The sequence below is a fragment of the Mus pahari genome, chromosome 6 (genome assembly GCF_900095145.1).
Source record: "Mus pahari chromosome 6, PAHARI_EIJ_v1.1, whole genome shotgun sequence".
Taxonomy (NCBI): Eukaryota; Metazoa; Chordata; class Mammalia; order Rodentia; family Muridae; genus Mus; species Mus pahari.
Window position 1 is genome coordinate 75,926,008 of NC_034595.1, and position 18,512 is coordinate 75,944,519.

The following is an 18,512-nucleotide window of genomic DNA, read 5'->3' on the forward strand; positions in this document are numbered from 1 at the left end:
TCCTTCAAGTCGCCTGGGGGTCGCGGTCCCTTTAAGTTGCCCGGAGCGGAGGCGGGGCCGAGCCTCGCGAGCCGGAAGTTGCGTCCGTGCGTCACTTCCTCCCGGAAGCGGCTCGCCACGGATGTCTACTGCGCGTCCGTGCGCTGGGCTGAGGGCCGCCGTGGCGGCCGGCATGGGGCTGAGCGACGGGCCGGCGAGCTCTGGCCGCGGCTGCCGCCTCCTACGCCCTCCGGAGCCCGCTCCGGCGCTGCCGGGGACCCGGCTGCTGCGGCTTCCGGAGAGCGAGGCCGCGGAGGCCGCGAGCCCCGAGCGCTCCGGCTGGACCGAGGCGCTGCGGGCCGCCGTGGCCGAGCTGCGCGCCGGCGCCGTGGTGGCGGTCCCGACCGACACGCTCTACGGCCTGGCCTGCTCGGCGAGCAGCTCGGCGGCCCTGAGCTGCGTGTACCGCCTCAAAGGCCGCAGCGAGGCCAAGCCGCTGGCCGTGTGCCTGGGCCGCGTGGCCGACGTCTACAGGTGAGGCGGCCCCGAGCCGGCCCCGCTGGGGGCGGCCCCGCGGGAGGGGTTTCCGGTGACAGCCTCGGGAGACCGCGGCGCCCGCCGAGCGCGGGAGGGGCTGTGCCCGGCTCCCGGACGAGGAATCCGGAACTGGAGCTTGGTCGGGAGCGCTCAAGGCTCGCCAGGATCCGCTCTAGACAGTGAGTGGGTCGGAGACGCCGAGTTAGGCGAGCCTGGCACTATTCTCCCGGTGATGGACCGAGGGGAGGAACGCCTTCCAGATGATAAGACTGTGGGAGATTGTATCCACGGGTGGCGGCGCTGTGGTTTTGTCCCCCAAGACAGGCGGGTAGACTTAAGAGCCCGGGGTCCTCTGCGGAGTCTGTCTTCTGCCAGAGCTCCGAGGAAGAGGGAGTAGAGAGTCGGGTAGATGTCGTTTATTATACACGCGAAGGGGACCCCCTCTCCAGCATCCGCCTTTAGTCCCCAGGAAAGGTCCGTCAGGGTGATTTGGAGTGGATTTGTGCTCCTTTGCCTGCAGGTACTGTCAGGTGAGAGTACCCAGGGAGCTCCTGGAAGACCTGTTCCCAGGCCCTGTGACCCTGGTGATGGAACGCTCCGAGGGGCTCAACAAAGACCTGAACCCCTTTACTCGTGTGAGTCGGTTTTCCTTTTCCTGCGATCTCAATCAGACTCCTGCAAGCCCTCGATGCCTTCCTCATGTTCTCTCTTCTTCTTGCTTCCCAGCTTGTTGGCATCCGGATTCCTGACCATGCCTTCATGCTGGACTTGGCCCAGATGTTTGGGGGACCACTTGCACTCACTAGTGCCAACCTCAGCTCCCAGGCCAGTTCTCTGAGTGTTGAGGTGAGAATTGGCCCCAGCAGGTTAAACTGCTGTTTTCCTCAAAGCCAACAAGGCTGACACTGCAACGGGATTGCCTGGCAGAAATTTGGGCCTTTGGTGCATAGGTGAAAAGGTTACCCATTTGGTGTTGGTTAGAGGGGGGCTTCTGAATGAATCTTGGGAGGGGGCAGGCCAAAGAGGCTAGGGTAAGAAAATCTTAAGTCTGAGTTATTTAGGGACACTTACTTTTTTTAATGATTTATTTACATTTTATGTACATTGGTGTTTTGCTTGCATGTATGTCTGGGTGATGGTGTCAGATCTCACCACCATGGAGTTGTAGCCAGTTATGAGCTGCTGTGTAGGTGCTGGGAATTGAACCTTGGTCCTCTACAAGAGCAGTAAGTGCTCTTGACTTCGAGCCATCTCTCTGCCCTCAGAAGCTTTACTTATTTTCTTTAGAAAGTGTTGGAATCCTTTTATCTTGATAGGCCACAGGAGAGCAGGTGTGGGTTTTGTGTCTATGATAATAGAAAAGGTGCTGGGGTGGTGGTGAGCATCTTTAATCCAGCACTCAGGAGACAGAAGCAGTCCAGTTGTGGAGTTCCAGGCCCTCCGAGTTTACAGACTGAGTTCCTAGACTTCATAGAGAGACCCTGTCTCAAAGAAAAAAGAACAGATTATAGGAAATACAGAGAGCTTTGTGAAGAAAGAGACTTGACAACAGTGCTGAGACAACAGTGCTGAGACAAGCTTTGAAACAGTAGTTCACTGTTCTGTCACATGGCCGTTAAATGACAGTCCTAACTTCTTGCCAGTTCTCTCTGAATTCTTTCTTTTAGGAGGGGGCATGTTTCTGTTTGGGACAGGATCTACTCTGTATCCCAGGCTGACCTGGAACTCACAGTCAGGATCCTCGGGCCTCCCCAGTGTTGCATCTGTACCAGCACGCCTGGCCTCACCTAATTTTTGACTTCTGACCTTATTTTATTTTTGCCTGCCAGATAGGCCTGAGATAAGATCATTGTAATCCTGTGTTGGCTGTGTGGTTTAGGACAAATGAACAGGCAAAGGAACTTTGCTCTGTTCTTCCAGCACTTACATTAGGAGCAGCAAAGTGATGGAGTTTTCTATGCCAGACCTGGGGGCATCGGAAATGCAGTATCTGCTTTATTTGTTCTTGGGAGCTGTACATTGTGAACGCGGGTGGGAATCTTCCCAGAGGAGGAATAAGATTTTACGTTGTCAACAGCCCTAGACCAGCACAGTCATTGTTTGATTTATAGCTAGTATTTTTTAACTTCCCTGTTGCCAAGACCCTGCCTAACTGCATTGAAGACTCTTTACTGGGGCAGAAGGAATCTAGCTCTGTTAATGGTACACCCTGTAGCCTAGGGGCTGAGTGCTGGTGGCATGTGTTTGTACAGTTCTTTTTTTTTTTTTATATGTAAGTACACTGTAGCTGTCTTCAGACACTCCAGAAGAGGGCGTCAGATCTTGTTAGGGATGGTTATAAGCCATCATGTGGTTGCTGGGATTTGAACTCTGGACCTTCGGAAGAACAGTCGGGTGCTCTTACCCACTGAGCCATCTCACCAGCCCGTTTGTACAGTTCTTAACTTCCACTGGGATCTAGGATCAGGCTGCTAGAGCTTTGCTTTAGTGGCCTGAATGAAGTAATTTATATGCATCACACAGATACGGAAAGACTGGCTCATACCCAGCATGCCACTTTTTGGACCTAAGCCTCCCCCATCCCTGCAGTACTTGGAATTCCTTTTATTACATTAAGGTTTTCTTTAAGGAGTGCATACCTAAGGGGGGGCTTCAGACTTGGTACATAACAGATCCCGGTTGTTAATTGTGCCCTTGACTTAGCTGACCTTACTAAAAACAGGTTTCTCCTCTGCTTAAATGAAGATACTTCCATTTAAATGTGAGCTGTGTACTCAGGATGATAACACAGCTGTGCTCTGACCTTCCTTCTTAGGAGTTCCAAGACCTCTGGCCTCATCTGTCCCTTGTCATTGATGGGGGGCCAATTGGCGATAGTCAGAGCCCTGAGTGTCGCCTTGGCTCTACTGTGGTTGACTTATCTGTGCCTGGAAAGTTTGGCATCATTCGCCCAGGCTGGTAAGTACCTTTCCTGTGCCACTGGGAAATGTGAGGGAGGCTGGAGAAAAGAGAAACTTTAAAGTACAGGTTTTCTCCAGGTGGCGTTAACACACGCCTTTAATCTCAGCACTAAGAAACAGAGGCAGGCAGATAGATCTCTTGTGAGTTCAAGGCCAGCCTGGTCTACAAAGCAGTTCCAGGACAGCCAGGGCTACACAGAGAAAACCTGTCTTGAAAGCAGAAATAATAACAAAAACTTAACCAAAAAAGCGCATATCTTCATTACCATTTTGCATTGGTTGGGACCACTAAGGGCTGCCACAGAGAGGTGGTAAGTGGGCTGGGACTAAATTTGATGGTGTGGCTGGCTTTTTAGGATTCATTAAGTTTGTTAAGCCGTGGACACTAATTAGAATTAGGCTACTCAGACTTTGGTGGGCTCCTGAGAAGTCAAACTCTTAACTACCTTCTATCTTCCTCAGTGCCCTGGAAAACACTACAGCGGTCCTCCAGCAGAAATATGGGCTGCTCCCTTCACAGGGGTCCTGTTCATGAAACTTGGGGGGACCCAAGGACCATGCTGGATACTATGTGTCTGCTACTGGATGGCAAAGCCTCATTGGCTGAGGTTCCTACATCTATAGCCTAGCTTTTTAGGCAGCATCCTTGGCTGTGAATCCTGTAGGCCAGCCAGAAGCTGCAGGGTGAGCCTTGCCCCCAGGGGAAGGTTATATTTATTTACTCTGTAGATTCATTTGTCAACCAAGAATTAAATGGAGGGAAGAACATTCTTAGAGTGGCCTTATTATTTTAAGTGCCCCCTCTCACTCCCACCCCCTTTAAGTAACTTGAGTACAGAATTAGAATGCATTAAGAGCTGCTTTCTGGGGAACAGTGACATTTGATGTCAAACCAGCCAGAAGCACTAATGCAGTCTAGAAGTCTTAGGACCAATGCAGCAAAGTCTTGGAGCCAAGGGCAAAGCTTTCTGGGTACAGGGGAGTGGTTATTGGGGGAATTATTCTAGGAGTCCCAAGTGAAATATTAAAAAATAAAATCTTGACTTTTTACAGCCAGTGACTTTCTAATTTATTGGTATAGTTCTATGTGTAATTTATTTAGCTTCATTGTTAATGCAGAAGCCTTTTATCCTTGTTCATGTGTATACCAAGTATTTACATAATTATTTTGGGGTATTTGAACTGTATTTTGTTATTAAATATTGCTTCTATAAACAGTTGTAAATGGTTTATTTTTCTTTTGAATTATTTCCTTAGAGTAGGATTTCTCAGTCAAGATATATGTGTGCATTATGGCTGTTGATGTAGAGAAGCATCCAGAAAATCTGAGGATGCCTGCTCCTTCCTGCTGCCTTGCTATAGCCACAGTATATATGCATGGGATACAGTTACCACGGGTTAAATCCAGCCCTTTCCGCTAAGCTGCAAGCTGGGTGGTCAGCCCAGCCGATCTGTCTCAGGGGTTTAGTGTCGGGGACTGGGCTGGTTGTCCTTGCAGTGACCAGTATTTCACCCCATCCTCCATCTGCAGCCATTTTCCAAACTTAATGGCTCAGCTTTAGCCTGTAACCCAGTCCGGTAGGGTCCAGTGAACATTTTCTTTTCAGGAATCTTGCTGAAAATATTCATCAGGTTTTACTTTACCAAGGATCCTTGCAGGTAGCATTAGCTGATTTGTGAGTAAGCACTGGCTCGTGAACTCCCTAAAAATCTTATGTAAACTAGTCTTATAAGCAGATCCATCTCCACTGTGCTAAAGCCAGCCAGCCTAGCCATACGCTGATTTGTCCCAGACTGACCTAGTGGTCAGCACATAGGAGGGCTGAAGGGGAGTGAGTGTGTGCTGGCACACACCATATCATACTTAATACAAACCACAGTAGCACTGAAAGTGACCCTAGTGAGTGGCCTCCCCGGCCTAGGCAGCTGAAAGGAGTGACCTAGTCCTCTGCAGCTAGATGTTTATCTGGGAAAGGCTCCGGGTCACAGAGGTATCATCTTGGAGGAAAAAAATAGCTGAACTCCCAGGCCTGGGTGTAGCTGCAAAGAGTGAAAACAGCCCAGGTTCTAGCTACAGTTATGCCAAAAGCAGGATCCTGTAAGCTTTGGGAAGGAAACCTTGCTCAAATTCCCCAGCACCTGACAGACAGTAGGTGCTTAATAATGAGTATGGGTGCTCAGTGTTCCTGATAATGGGCCACGGGAGTCTACTGGAAGGACCTTAAAGTCCTCTTAGAAGTCAAACGTGGTTCCCTGTGTTCAGCAAGATGTGGGAAGGCGGCTGTCCAAAGGAAGTAAGGTGCATGCTAGCTTAGAACCCTGAGACCCTCCTAAGCACAGCGGCTTGCACAACTCCACCATACAGCTACCTGCCCCAGCTGAAAGCTGAGGGACGTGGAGCTTCCTTAAGCCATTGCAGCCACTTGCCCCCCTCCCGCTTCATCATGTCTTGCTTCCTAACACCGCCAGTCCAGGTGCCAGGCTCTGTTCTGCATGAGCTAGCTGGTCCACCCACAAGCTCCCAGTTGCTACTTGGGACTAGCGAGTGCCTATATCCTCAGCTGAACCAGCTTGGTGATCTGTTGAGGTTTGTTGGGGTGAGAGTCCCTCACATCAGCCATTGCTCCTTTTCCTTTATGAAGTGCTCTGCCCAGCGGCGGGTCAGCTCTAAATAAAGGCTGGGCTGGTGAGGCAGGTAGTCCAGATACAGGCGAGTTGGCGTCGTCTTGGGGACAGCTTTCTCAATTTGTGTGCCCTCGTGCCACTCATTGAAGGAGGTGATAGAGACTATCTCGGGCCTCACTGTCAGGGCCGCCTGCAGGGCTGTCTCATAGTACTTGCCGTTGACCCGGTTCCGAGTATTGTGGTTGTTCCAGGGCCGGATGCTGGTATCAATGTACCCAGGCCCCACGCTAGGGATGAACATCAGGTTGTTGGTATCACAGAAGTTCTTCACAGCTTTCCAGTTCTGATGGGAAGAGCCAAAGGAGAAGCCATTGGAGGCAAAGTAGGTGTACATTCCGTCGAATCCTGCCGCGAGGATGTCGTGGGTGTGGCTCTCCTCCACGAGCAGAGCTATGAAGACCCCATCATAGGGAGTGTTGCGGATAGAGTGAGGCCCATTTTGTGTCAGGAGGTGGGCCCAGGCCTCAGGGGATGTCAGATAGGAGTCGTAGATATAAAAGAGTGGGAGGCTCTTGCCCATGCTATTCTTATAACGGTAGAATGCACCATGGGAGCCATACCTGAGGAGCAGGAGGGAGAGGCTTAGGTTGGTTGTGGTAAGATTAGCCACAGGGGAGATCTTTTTCTGGGATCCAGCAGGTCACATATTGAGCCTGTCTGTGCCTTCAAGTATTAGCCTGCCTCCCTTCTCAGCGCCCCACCCCCTCCCCGAAACCCATTTTCTCCCCAGCCTGGCCACCACCATCTTCGTCGGAATTTTAGCAACAATCTCCTAATTGGTATGTAGCCTTCATCCCTGCCTTCCTGTAGGACATGGCCTTTCTGTTAAGCTTCATGTGAGCTTGTCTCCATCTTAGCACATACCACCTGCTAGCTCTCTCTGCCTGGAATTTTCTCCTTTCTCTAGATCTTTGCAGATCTATCATCATCATCATCGTCAGTATTTTATTTTATGATACGGGATCTTGTGTGGCCTGGAGCTCATTAAATAGACCAGGCTAACCCAAACTAAGAAATTCACCTGCCTCTACCTCCTAATTGCTGGGGTTAAAGGCTTGTGCTGTCATGCCTGGCCAGAGCAGACATTGTATAAAACAGGGCAGGGATGGGGGATAGATCTGGGAGGAGTGGGGAGGGCAAATAACGATTTTAAAAATTACTTTAAACATGCATTTTAAAAGAACCATTATGCTGGAGAAATGGCTCGAAATTAAAAGTAATTTCTGTGCCTCCAGAATTTGAGTTCTGTCCCCAGCACCTACATTAAGCAACTTGTAACAAGCCTGTAGCTCCAGCTTCCTCAGCTGGCCTCTGGGTGCACACAGACACACACATGCATATTATAAAAAATAAAACCTTTGTACAAAATGTTAGAGATTAGCCGGGCATGGTGGTGCACACCTTTAATCCCAGAACTCAGGAGGCAGAGGCAGGCGAATTTCTGAGTTCGAGGCTGGCCTGGTCTACAAAGTGAGTTCCAGGACAGCCAGGGCTACACAGAGAAACCCTGTCTCGAAAAAAGAGATTGAGTCTACTGAATCCAGGGCCTCTGGCCTGATGTCACATGCCTGTAGTCCCAGCACTTGAGAAGCTTCAGAACAGCAGGAAGGAGTTCAGGCTCACACTCAGTAACATAGAGCTCCAGGCCAGCCTAAATTAGGCCCACTCATGCCTTTCAGCTTAACAACCACATTTATATCTCAGCTCTAGGCGCTGGGAAGTCCAAGATCAAAGTATCTATCAAGGTTGATCCTTGATGAGGGCTCTCTCTCGCAGCTGACAGATGGCCAACGGACTGTATGCTCACACAGAAAGCAAGAGTCAGCTTTTTAGATGTCAGGACATAACCTATCCTCTCAGAGAAGGAAGCACACATCACCATTCTAGAGTAATTCCTTGAAGGCTGGGACAGAAGGTACCAGCTTGCGCTCAGGTTTAGCATGCAAAGGACCCTCCCTGGGTTTCATCTCCAGAACCATAAAAGGAGAAAAAACCCTTTTGGGGCACATTCTTAACAAAAACTTTTTATTGTTTTTATTTATTTTTTCATACTACAGATTACTGTGGTTTCTCACTTCTTGGTTGGGGAGCTCTGCTACACCCCCAACAACTAGATTATAAGTACCAAGCCAGAAACTTTGCTAAAGACAATAGCTCTATGTGTGGGCACTGGACAGTATTTTAGTGAATATGCACAAGCATATATGAAATACTTGGATACTAAAGACTCAGTTATGGTCTCAGAACCAGACCTGAAACTCAGCTACCTGACTCAACCCAGCACCCTCACTGGGAAACAACTTGGGCACATGTATTCCAGCCTTATATTTCCTGGCCTGGCCCTCCATCCCTTCTGCCCCTACTTCCTTCTAAATTCCCCATCTTACGTGTCAATGATGTACTTGATGTTGTCGTGGACAGTGATGTCATCCCGGCCCTTGTAGGGTTGGATATGGAAGGCCACCTGCCACAAACAGGAGTTGCAGGTCATGAATACCCTGGAGCACAGCACATACAGCTTAACACCCCTGCCCGGCTTGTAGGAGGGGTTGAGTTCAGGAATGCCTGGCAAGGATGGGCTCAATAGAGCTTGTCACTGCCCTTCAGATCACAAACGAGGGGTGGAGGCTTGTCCATGTCACACGACAGGGAAGCCAGGAATCATTCTGGGTATCACTGACATCCTCTATTGATGTGTTTGAGGAAAAAATGGCCATATGCATATCCTTCCACTCAAAGGTGAACCTGCTTATGGAGGCCCAGCACTGTCCTCCGCTCTATGGAGTGGAGTTGAGAATTCTGTCTGCAGGTTCCTGCCTGCCCAGGATCCAAGATCAGGCAATCCAGTCTAGCCTATATTACTTAATAAAAGCAAAGGGGCTGGAGAGATGGCTCAGCGGTTAAATGCACTGTCTGCTCTTCCAAAGGACCAGGTTTCCAGCACACACATCAGGTGACTCACAAGTAGTTCCATGGGGATCTAATGGCTCTGGCCTCTGCACGCACCTGCACATACTCACACCGAGAGAGAAAAACGCACATAAAATTTTAAAAGGTAAATATTAGAAAGTGATGCTTACATGGTCTTCCATTTGTCCCGTTTAGTTTTCAGCTAACAGTTGATATAGGCACAGTCTCCTAGACCCTCTTCCAGTACAGAACACTCACTATGTGTCTGTCATCCCTAGCCACCCCACACTAACCTTATGGCAGAGAAGGGGCATTCTCAGCCTTGCAGTGGTGGCACAAGCCTTTAATTCCAGCACTTGGAAGGCAGAGGCAGGTGAATCTCTCAGTTGGAGGCCAGCCTGGTCTACAGAACAAGTTCCAGGACAGCCAGGAAGATACAAACTGAGAAATTCTAGAAGAGGAGTAGGGGAAGGGGAAGGAGGAGAAGAAAGGGCATTTTCCAGAATGAGAGAACCCACCTGGATGTTGTACTGATGGGCAGTGTCCAGAATGGCAGGTACCAGGTCGTCTGTGGGCTCTCCATTATCATCAGCCATGCCAGGTGGATACCAGGAGAGAACCAAAACTCCTGAACAATACAGAGACCCCTTCAGTGGCACACAGTGCACCACCTCCCCTCTCCGCAAAGATTTTCTTATCAGAAATAATTTCCAACTGCATGTTTCCTGAAAACTTCAAGTCAGGAGCCTGCCAGGTTCTCGGAGCTGTCCACTCCAGCAGTGCTGAAGTGCTGCCGCCAAAGGAGCCAGGCTTAGGGAGTGCATCATCAAGTAGCAGACCGAAGGGGAAAGAGTGGCCATGCCACACTGATCTGAAAGCCACAGCCCTACCTCTGAAGTCCTTCCATGAACAGAAGTCCTATACTCAGGCTTCCTATGGGCAAGAGCTCTTGCCTTGAGTGACTGCCCGTCTCGAAAGCAAACCTGGACAAAATAGCCCACATCCTAATTATCTTTGTATAGGTCCCATACCCCTCCTTATTCGTTTGCTCGTTTATTATTTTGGAGATACCTTCCCACTGTGTAGCCTGGCTACATAGTCGGCTAGCTTCAAACTGGGAATCCTGCCTCACCCTCCCAACCGCTATGATTCTGGCATGCATCGCTAAACCTGAATCCTCACCTTGTGGCTCTCCTTCCTATTTATAAACCACATCAAGGTATAACAAGATATATCTTTAAAAATTAGCAGAATTCGGTGACAAAATCTAAACTAAATGAACCTTCCCCCCACCCCAGCCTGTAATGTGCAAGGTTCTCCAGAGCCTCTGCTGGCTGAGCACTTGATGAAAAACTCCTGTGTTGTGCCCACCCTCAGCCCAGATAGATGGGCCATATAGCTGTTGCACATGCTGTGAAAGCAGCCGCCTCCGCAGGCAGGCTCTCCTTTGAGCCCCAGAAGGGCTGGAATCCCCAGGCCTCACTCTCCTAAAACCTGGAAAATCTACAGCTGTTCTTTTTACTGTCCCTGCTCGGGACAGCTGTGCTGCATACACTCCCAACGACCTATGGAAGGGTCCTGGGGTTGTTGAGGGTCAGAAAGGCCCAGAAGGTACAGTGGAAAATTGGAAGGGGCAGTAGTCTGTAGTGGGCCCGGGATAAGAATAGGAGGGAAGGGCTACGAGGATAGTCTGGCGGGGAGAAGGACTAGGGACCCTGTAGCGGGACATCAAGAACTGTGGTTCAAGAAGGAAGGGCGAAGCTGGGGGACAGACTGGCCAGGGGAACGCAGGGGCTCACCGATGGCAGCTTCTTTGAGCTGGGTCATGTGCTCTCGTAGCACGTCGGGGTCCCGCGAGCTGTAAGGCCCCAGCTCCGGGTAGAAGCTGGAGCCCAAGTCATCTGGAGGGCTGTGGCGGCCACGTGGGTAGCTGGCCGAGATCTTGGGGTCCCAGTGCGGTACCATGACATGGTCCCAGTGGATGTAGTGGCCCTCGCGCCGCGGGCTCCCGTACCACGAGTAGTAAAAGGCATGCAGATCGGAGTAGACGCGCAGACTCTGCCGGGGCGCAGGATCGGCCTCGACCGGGCCCAGAGAGGCGCGCGGGGCGGGGGTGCGCGGCGGGGGCGGCGGCGGCGCGGCGGGGGCAGCCGGGGCGCGGGCGGGCGCGGGGTTCCCCTCGGGACGCCGCTCGAACGGTGCTAGCTCCGGGCCTGGGCCCAGCGCCGGCAGCCCGTCCGGGGCCTTGAGCGTGCGCAGCCCCATGAGCGTGCCGAAGGCGAAGAGCAGCACCAGGAAGAGGGCGATGCAGGCGCGGCGCCGCCGCCGGGCCATGGCTTTCCCGCGGTGCCCGCCGCCGCGCTAACAGCCCCGGAGCCGCGCCATTCCTCCCGCCCGCTCGCGCGTCCCAGACCACAGCCCGCGAGCGCCGCGCGCCCAGGGCGGCTCCGCGCCTGTCCCCGCAGTGCGGGCGGGCCCGGCACACACAAGATGCAGTGGCGCCGACCAAGTGATCGCGAGTGGAGGGGGAGACCAGGCGGAGGAGCCGGAACCCCCACCCGGCCCCAGCGCGTCCCGGGCCGAGTGGACCCGGGATCTGGACCCGGGATGAGGAACCGGACCTTCCTGGTAGAAGGATCTCTCAGCCTCTTCGTCGAGCCCTCCTTCCACGGAGCTCTGTTACCATCACCCCGATTCTCCCCAAATCCCCAGTACTGAGAAGAAGGGGCATTGAGCCACCCTGGGAGCCAGTAACCTAGTGGAGGACCCCAGCTTGCACTGGAACCTAACTCCAGGGCCGGGCCTGGCTCTCCTGTGCTCTCTAAGCAGTAGTACTACCTACCTAGCCTTGGCCATCTATGCATGCTCTTCCTCAATTCTGCTTTCCAGGGGTCAGGCAGCACCCCCTCCTTCCCCTTGAGATTGAAGCTAGGGGTCATGTACCCATGCTTGGCAAGAGTTTAACAACAGTGAGTGAGTTCGATCCTCGTTGCCACTCACTCTGTACTTTGAGACTAAGTTGCCCAGGCTGATCTTGAACTCAATCTATACCCCAAGCTGACCTTGAATTGGAACTACCAATCCCTTGGCCTGCTGAGTGCTGAGGTGACAAGTGTGAGCCACCGCTCCCGGGTCGGGTCGTTTTCTGACGTGTAGTCTCAGTGTGTAGCTGAGAGCAGCCGTGAAATTTTCCATATGGCCCTGGCTAGTCTGGAACCCTGGCTAGCTAGACAAGTTTGGCTAGTCTGTATTTTGCCTCGGCCTCCAGACTGCTGGTATTGCAGGCAAGCATCGCCATGCCTGCCTTCTCACGGCCGTAAAATAAACATCCAGAAGCTCTCAGCAGACTCCCTATCAGCTCCCACTCATGTCAGGTGTATCTTGTTCATGTAGAAGCTAATCCATTGTTAAGGCCGATCAGAAACGTGAGGAAACCCCAAAGGATTCAAGAAAAGGACCTTGAGTGGCTGTGGTGTCTCCTCTTGCCTTTGCAAAGCCAGGGTTAAGATCCCCACCAGGGCAGGTAGAATTACTGTGGAAAAGGGACAAGTCAGCCTTCTCACCCAGGAGCAGAAGTCAACAGCGGAGGCAAAGGTGGCCTACCTATTATGCCGGCATACTGCGACTATACATAAATAATTAGCCAGACGTCTGTGTGTCTAGGATGCCCAGAGAGAGCTGGTAGTCAGGAGTTAACCTCCCAGGCAGAAAGAGGTCCACAAAACTCCTATGGAGGAAAAGAAAAGCCTTCTAGAAAAGATCTATATCTTCTGGCATCGCATTGAGATCCATGGAGGAAGCTCACGTTTACAGAAAGCCTGCTCACGCCACAGTGGAATAGGAATTATCAAAGCAACCCCTTGCTTTCGAATATTAAGTGGAAGTGAAAACAAGCAAGAATGGGCAACTGAGATGGTGCAGCAGGCAGGGGTGCCCACTGCCAAGCCTGATGGGCTGAGTTTGAATTCTGGAATGCAAATGGCAGAAGGAAAGAACAGAGTCCCTCAAGTCCCTCTCTGACCTCCACATTCCTGTCATCAGACACACACACCCACATACACAAATGAGTGTGGCATACACAAATAAGTGAATAAATGTAGTTTTTTAGAAGTCAGAAAACAAAGACAGTGGACCAAAGGAAATGGAGATTATGCCCCTTACAGATAAAACACTGTTTGGCTATGGTGGTACATAGCTGTGATCCCAGCACACAGGCAGCCAAGGCAAAAAGTCTGAGTTTGAGGCCAGCCTTAGATGCCTGGTGAGAGTTAGTGTCAAACACCAAAACAAACTGTGGTGGCTTGTATATGCTTGAACCAGGGAGTGACACTATTAGGAGGTGTGGCCTTGTTGGAGTAGGTGTGGCCTTGTTGAAGGAAGTGTGTCACTGTGTGGATTGACAAGGAGACCCTCCTCCTAACCATTTGGGAGCCAGTCTTCTCCTGTTTGCCTTCAGAACAAGATGAAGAACTCTCAGCTCCTCTAGCACCATGCCTGCCAGGACCCTGCCATGCTTCAGCCATGACAATAATGGACCAGTAAGCCAGCCCCAACTGAATATTGTCCTTTATAAGAGTTGCCTCGGTCATGGTGTGTCTTCACAGCAACAAACCCTAACTAAGACATAAACCAATCACTAAAATATTATTCTCTGGGCTGGAGAGATGGCTCAATGGTTAAGAGCACTTCATGCTTTTCCAGAGGACCCAACCCTTCCCAGCACACACATGGCAGCTCAAACCTGTCTGTAACTCTAGTTCCAGAGGATCTGACACTCTCACAGGGACATACATGCAGGCAAAACACCAATGCATGTGAAATAAAAAAATAAAAAATTACTGTATGTAACAGTGGTTCTCAACGTGTGGGTCTGTAACTCCTTTAGGGGTCGCATATCAGATATTTACATTATGATTCAAAACAGTAACAATATTACAGTTATGACTTATGAATGAAATAACTATACGGTTGGGGTTTACTACAACATGAGGAACTATATTAAAGGGTCTCAGCATAGGAAAGTTGAGAACCACTGGTCTATACAGGCTGGAGAGATGGTCAGTTAGGAGCACTGGCTGCTCTTCCAGAGGCCCAGGGTTACATGGAAGTTCACGACTGTCTGTATTTCCAGTTCTAAGGGATCTAACTTCCTCGGACATCAAGCATCTATGTGGTGCACAGATACATGTAGCTGTTGGGAGCCGACTCTTAAGTGACTCTTAGATGATAGCGGCTCTCATCTCTGCAGCCATCTCGGGCTATGTACTTATAGGTGGTACTTTCCCACCCTGACGAGAGACTCACTTTCCTAGCATGATGTTTTTGCAAGCAGCCCACCACAGCTGAACACACTCTGATAACATCTTGTTTTTCTCCTAGACATCCTGGACTTGTGGTTAAGTGTCTCCTGCTGCACTCCCCAGTGTGTGCATATATATATATATATATATATATGTAGTTGTCTTCCAATAAATGAGACTCGAGACTAGAGACTTGATCCTTGAGCAGATAGCCTGTGTTGTCTCCATTCTTCGAGTCTCTCGCCCCTCAGTCCCCACTCTCTCTCTTGCAGACCCCGTTGACTGACCCGCAGACCGGGCCATGTAGTGACAATTTTGGAGATTCGGTTTCTTTTAAAAACACAGAAATATCGTAAGAATATGTTTTTGTTTTAATCCCAGGTATGGGATAAGGGGCTGCTTCTGATGGCCCAAAGCAGCTGACTATGATTTGTTTGCCTCGAGCAAAGAAGCATATCTTTGCCAGCTGCAGAAAGTTTCTGCTAATGTGTGACATTTGGAATTCTAGGGACTCTTCAGAGGATATGTAGATGCTAGGGTCTTGAGAGGCGGTATGGGTTGTTGGTTGGTTGCTGTTGGTCAGGGTTTGTCAAATAGGCATGCGCACAGAAACAACAAGAAGAAATTAGATATCCTGATAGCAAAGATCTAGCTTGCCTCAAGGAACTGGACACCCTAATCAGGAGGAACTCTAACGATAATGTTGCGCCCTGATCCCAGTATCCTTTTCCCTCTCCTAGCTAGTATTAATGTTGAAAAGATGGAAGAGAAGGGCTGGAGAAGGGTGGAAGAAAGAAGAACTTACGAAGTAGCCAAAACACTGGTTACAGACACAGATGCAAGCAAAATATTTACATGCATAGATTTTTTTAAAAAAATATTATCTAATGCCCCAAAGAACAGGTTACAATATAAATGAGGGGAAATGTTTATAAAACTGTACAAAATATCTCTTGGAAATTAAAAACATTAAAACCCAATTAAAAACATACAGATTTATTTTTATTTTATATGTTACTGGCCTACATGTTACATATGTTCAGTGCCCAATGAGACCAGAAGAGGGTGTCAGATCCCCTGGAGCAGGGGTTGGATTCTTTTTCTATATTATGTTGCAACTATCAATTACACAATGTTAGAAATTAAAGATCAGGGCTCACACCATAGTGAAGACTCCTACTGCCAATCGTAAAGGCCTGAATTCAGTCACTGGGGCCTTCTGTGGAAAGAGGGAAAGAGAACAATTCCTAAGACTTGTCTCTTTCCTCCATATGCACGCTGTGGCACATGCACACACGCCACAGCGTACAGCATACAGCACTCAGAACTTTTTTTTTTTAAAAAAAAGGTTTTAAAAAGAAGTTGCAGGGTCAGGCTAGATGATTCAACAGTTAGGCTCAAGGGTCAGGCTGGACGGTTGAACAGTTAGGCTCACTTGCTGCTCTTGCACAGAACCTGGGTTGGGTTCCTAGCAATCCCATGATGCCTCACAAGTACCCATCCCTAACTCCAGTTCCAGTGGCTCTGATAACCTCTCCTGAATCCCACAAGCAACAACACACAAAAGTGTGTAATGTACTTGCACACAGACAGACAAAACACTCATAGACATAAATCTAAAACAAATTATTTTTTTCAATTGAAGAACACCACCAGGACTAACAGGTCCTACAACCTTGCTATAACCTTGGGTTGGTCTTATTGGGGCCACATTCTGTAATTTCTCTGAGGCTGCTCAGCTATGCTTGCAGGCAAACCCTGCCCCAATTGGGAGGTTCCTCATCCTCCAATCCTGTTCTCCTTCCCCCAAGATTCCCAGGTGCTGACCCGAAGCTTCTGTCCCCTCTGCAGAGGATTCCTTCAGCTGCTGACCCAACATGAGACCCTACTTAAAAAACAAGGCTAGAGTGGGTGATGTAGGTCTGTGGTTAGCACGTTTGTCTAGGATACAAGGTCCCTGAGTTCGATCCCCAGCACTGAGAAATCCAGACATGGGTAGTGCATGCATGTAATCTCACTATCACCCCAGGACTTGGGAGTGGAGGCCGGAAGATCAGAAGTTCTAGGTCATCCTCTGGTACATACCAATACAAAGAACTTGTCTCAAACCATGATAAAGATAGGAGGAAAAGTGTTGAGAGCACATATTGCTTTTGCAGAAAAAGTTTGACTCCGCATTCCCACGACACCAGTCACACCAGCTTAGGAGATCCAAAGCCATCTTCTGGACTATGTAGGTACCTGTGCTCACACATGTACAACACCATACACAGAGATATATATGTACACATAATCAAAAATAAAGTACATGTTTTTTGAGATAGGGGCTCACTCTGTAGCCCTAGCTGACCCGGAACGCGCTATGTAGATCAGACTGGCATTGAACTCACAGAGATCCACCTGCCACCTCAGTCTCCCGAGTGCTGGGACTAAAGGCTTGTACCACCATATTGGCACTAAAATAAACCTGGTTTAATGCAAGGTGTGCACTTTTAGTAAACTGATCTCAAGTCAGTGTACAGGCAAGCCCTGGCTGCCTCAACACACTCCCAGCGAGACAAAAGCCTTCACACATCAAGTCGGAGGGGACAAGGAGGGTCATGATGACTGAGCATTCGAAAATAAGAAAGTACTAAGGCAGAAATTTTTTCTAAAATGGCAGGACATAATTTACACAGAAGCAATGCTGTGGCCTCTGTGGCATACACTCGGGGTGTGGATTCTACCATCCTCCCTCTCGGGAGTTGGGGCGGCTCTTGGGAGGGTGAAGGACTTCCTGTAGCCACGTACTTCATGGACACTTGGAATGAAAACGTAAGTAAAATAAGATGAGCCAGAAGCCAAGGTGCTGGCACAAGCTCGAAAGCCCTGAACCCAGGAGTCAGGAGGAAGAGGAGTTCAAGATAACCTAGGGTACATGAGGCCCTTAAAACAGCAGTAATAAATTAAACAACACATGCCAGGTGCATTCGCCTTCTTCCACTGCTTCTTAAACATGCTGGATGGATGGCTCAGTGGTTAAGAGCACCAGCTGACCTTCCAGAGGACCTGAGTTCAGGTCCCAGGAACTACATGGTGGCTTATAACCATCTATAGTGAGTTCTGGTGCCTTCTTCTGGCATGCAGGTGTACATGCAGATAGAGCACTCATATATTAAATAGATAGATAGATAGATACATAGATACATAGATAGATAGATAGATAGATACATACATACATAGATGATAGATAGATAGATAGATAGATAGATACATACATACATACATACATAGATAGATACATAGATACATAGATACATAGATAGATACATAGATAGATACATAGATAGATAGATAGATCTTTTAAAAATACCATGTCTATTCTACTGCTCAATCCATACTTTCTGTTCACATTCCATCCGTGCTTCAAGCCATCTCTCCCGCAGCCTCTTCATCTGAATCTCACCTCCAAGGATGCTTGCTTGCTGATATCTCCCTCCCACCACCACCGCCGCCACCTTCTTCACATCCATCTCCTGTCACTTTATAGAGGACCAAACAGAGGCATGGACCCTCAGCCTGTCCTGACTCTTCACACAAGTGTCTTCTGTTCCAGGACACAGCGCACGGAAGCACTAACAGAGCTGCTCTTGAGTGGCTTCAGGTGGGTGATCGGGTCCCCTTCAGTCCTGGGGTTTATAGAGAAGTGTTGGGCAGAAAAGGTTCCATTTAGGAAGGGTTCGCTCTGTCCAAATTCAGAACCATGCTCAGAAAGTATCAGTAGACAGGAAAGAGGCACCTGGAGCGGCTGGCACCTAGGGAATGAGATTCGGGGATGGAGGAGGACGAAGATGGATTACATCTTTATTAGGGGACTTGCAAATATGGTTTGACTTTTAATACAATGTATAATATTTGATGGAAAATGAGAGTGGATTTTTAAAAAATTGAACAGTGGATCTTCTAAGATTGTGCATGGAGCAGGAAAGAATATAGGGAAATGGTTGTCTCACAGATTTGTGGTAAAAACCACACAGAATAAGGTTCCTTATACATATTTGCATTGGGCCAGGCGCAATTACTTTGACAATTCTGTGTGTGTACGTGTTTGTGTGTGTGTGTGTGTGTAAGAGAGAGAGATTCTCTCTCTCTCTCTCTCTCT

The 18,512-nt window shown here is 49.4% G+C and overlaps 2 protein-coding genes across 3 annotated transcripts; one reads left to right on the plus strand and one right to left on the minus strand.

Annotated features, from left to right (window-relative positions):
- The first annotated feature begins 99 nt into the window (after positions 1 to 99).
- Yrdc (yrdC N6-threonylcarbamoyltransferase domain containing) lies at positions 100 to 4,687 on the plus strand. The gene is made up of 5 exons (XM_021200148.2): positions 100 to 513; positions 1,037 to 1,151; positions 1,243 to 1,362; positions 3,332 to 3,474; positions 3,939 to 4,687. Exons 1-5 carry the CDS (start codon positions 122 to 124, stop codon positions 4,009 to 4,011), a joined length of 843 nt encoding a protein of 280 aa, XP_021055807.1. The 5' UTR covers positions 100 to 121; the 3' UTR covers positions 4,012 to 4,687.
- Positions 4,610 to 11,533, minus strand: Maneal (mannosidase endo-alpha like). Of its 2 annotated transcripts, XM_021200147.2 has the most exons (4): positions 10,871 to 11,533; positions 9,590 to 9,699; positions 8,549 to 8,625; positions 4,610 to 6,721 (listed from the first exon to the last, which is right to left on the minus strand). In XM_021200147.2, the coding sequence occupies exons 1-4, from the start codon at positions 11,403 to 11,405 to the stop codon at positions 6,085 to 6,087; spliced, it is 1,359 nt and encodes a 452-aa protein (XP_021055806.1). In that variant the 5' UTR covers positions 11,406 to 11,533; the 3' UTR covers positions 4,610 to 6,084. The 2 variants fall into 2 exon arrangements, with proteins under 2 accessions (XP_021055806.1, XP_029395452.1); XM_029539592.1 differs by lacking the exons at positions 8,549 to 8,625; positions 10,871 to 11,533 and having other exon boundaries at positions 9,590 to 9,660.
- Positions 11,534 to 18,512: the final 6,979 nt, after the last annotated feature.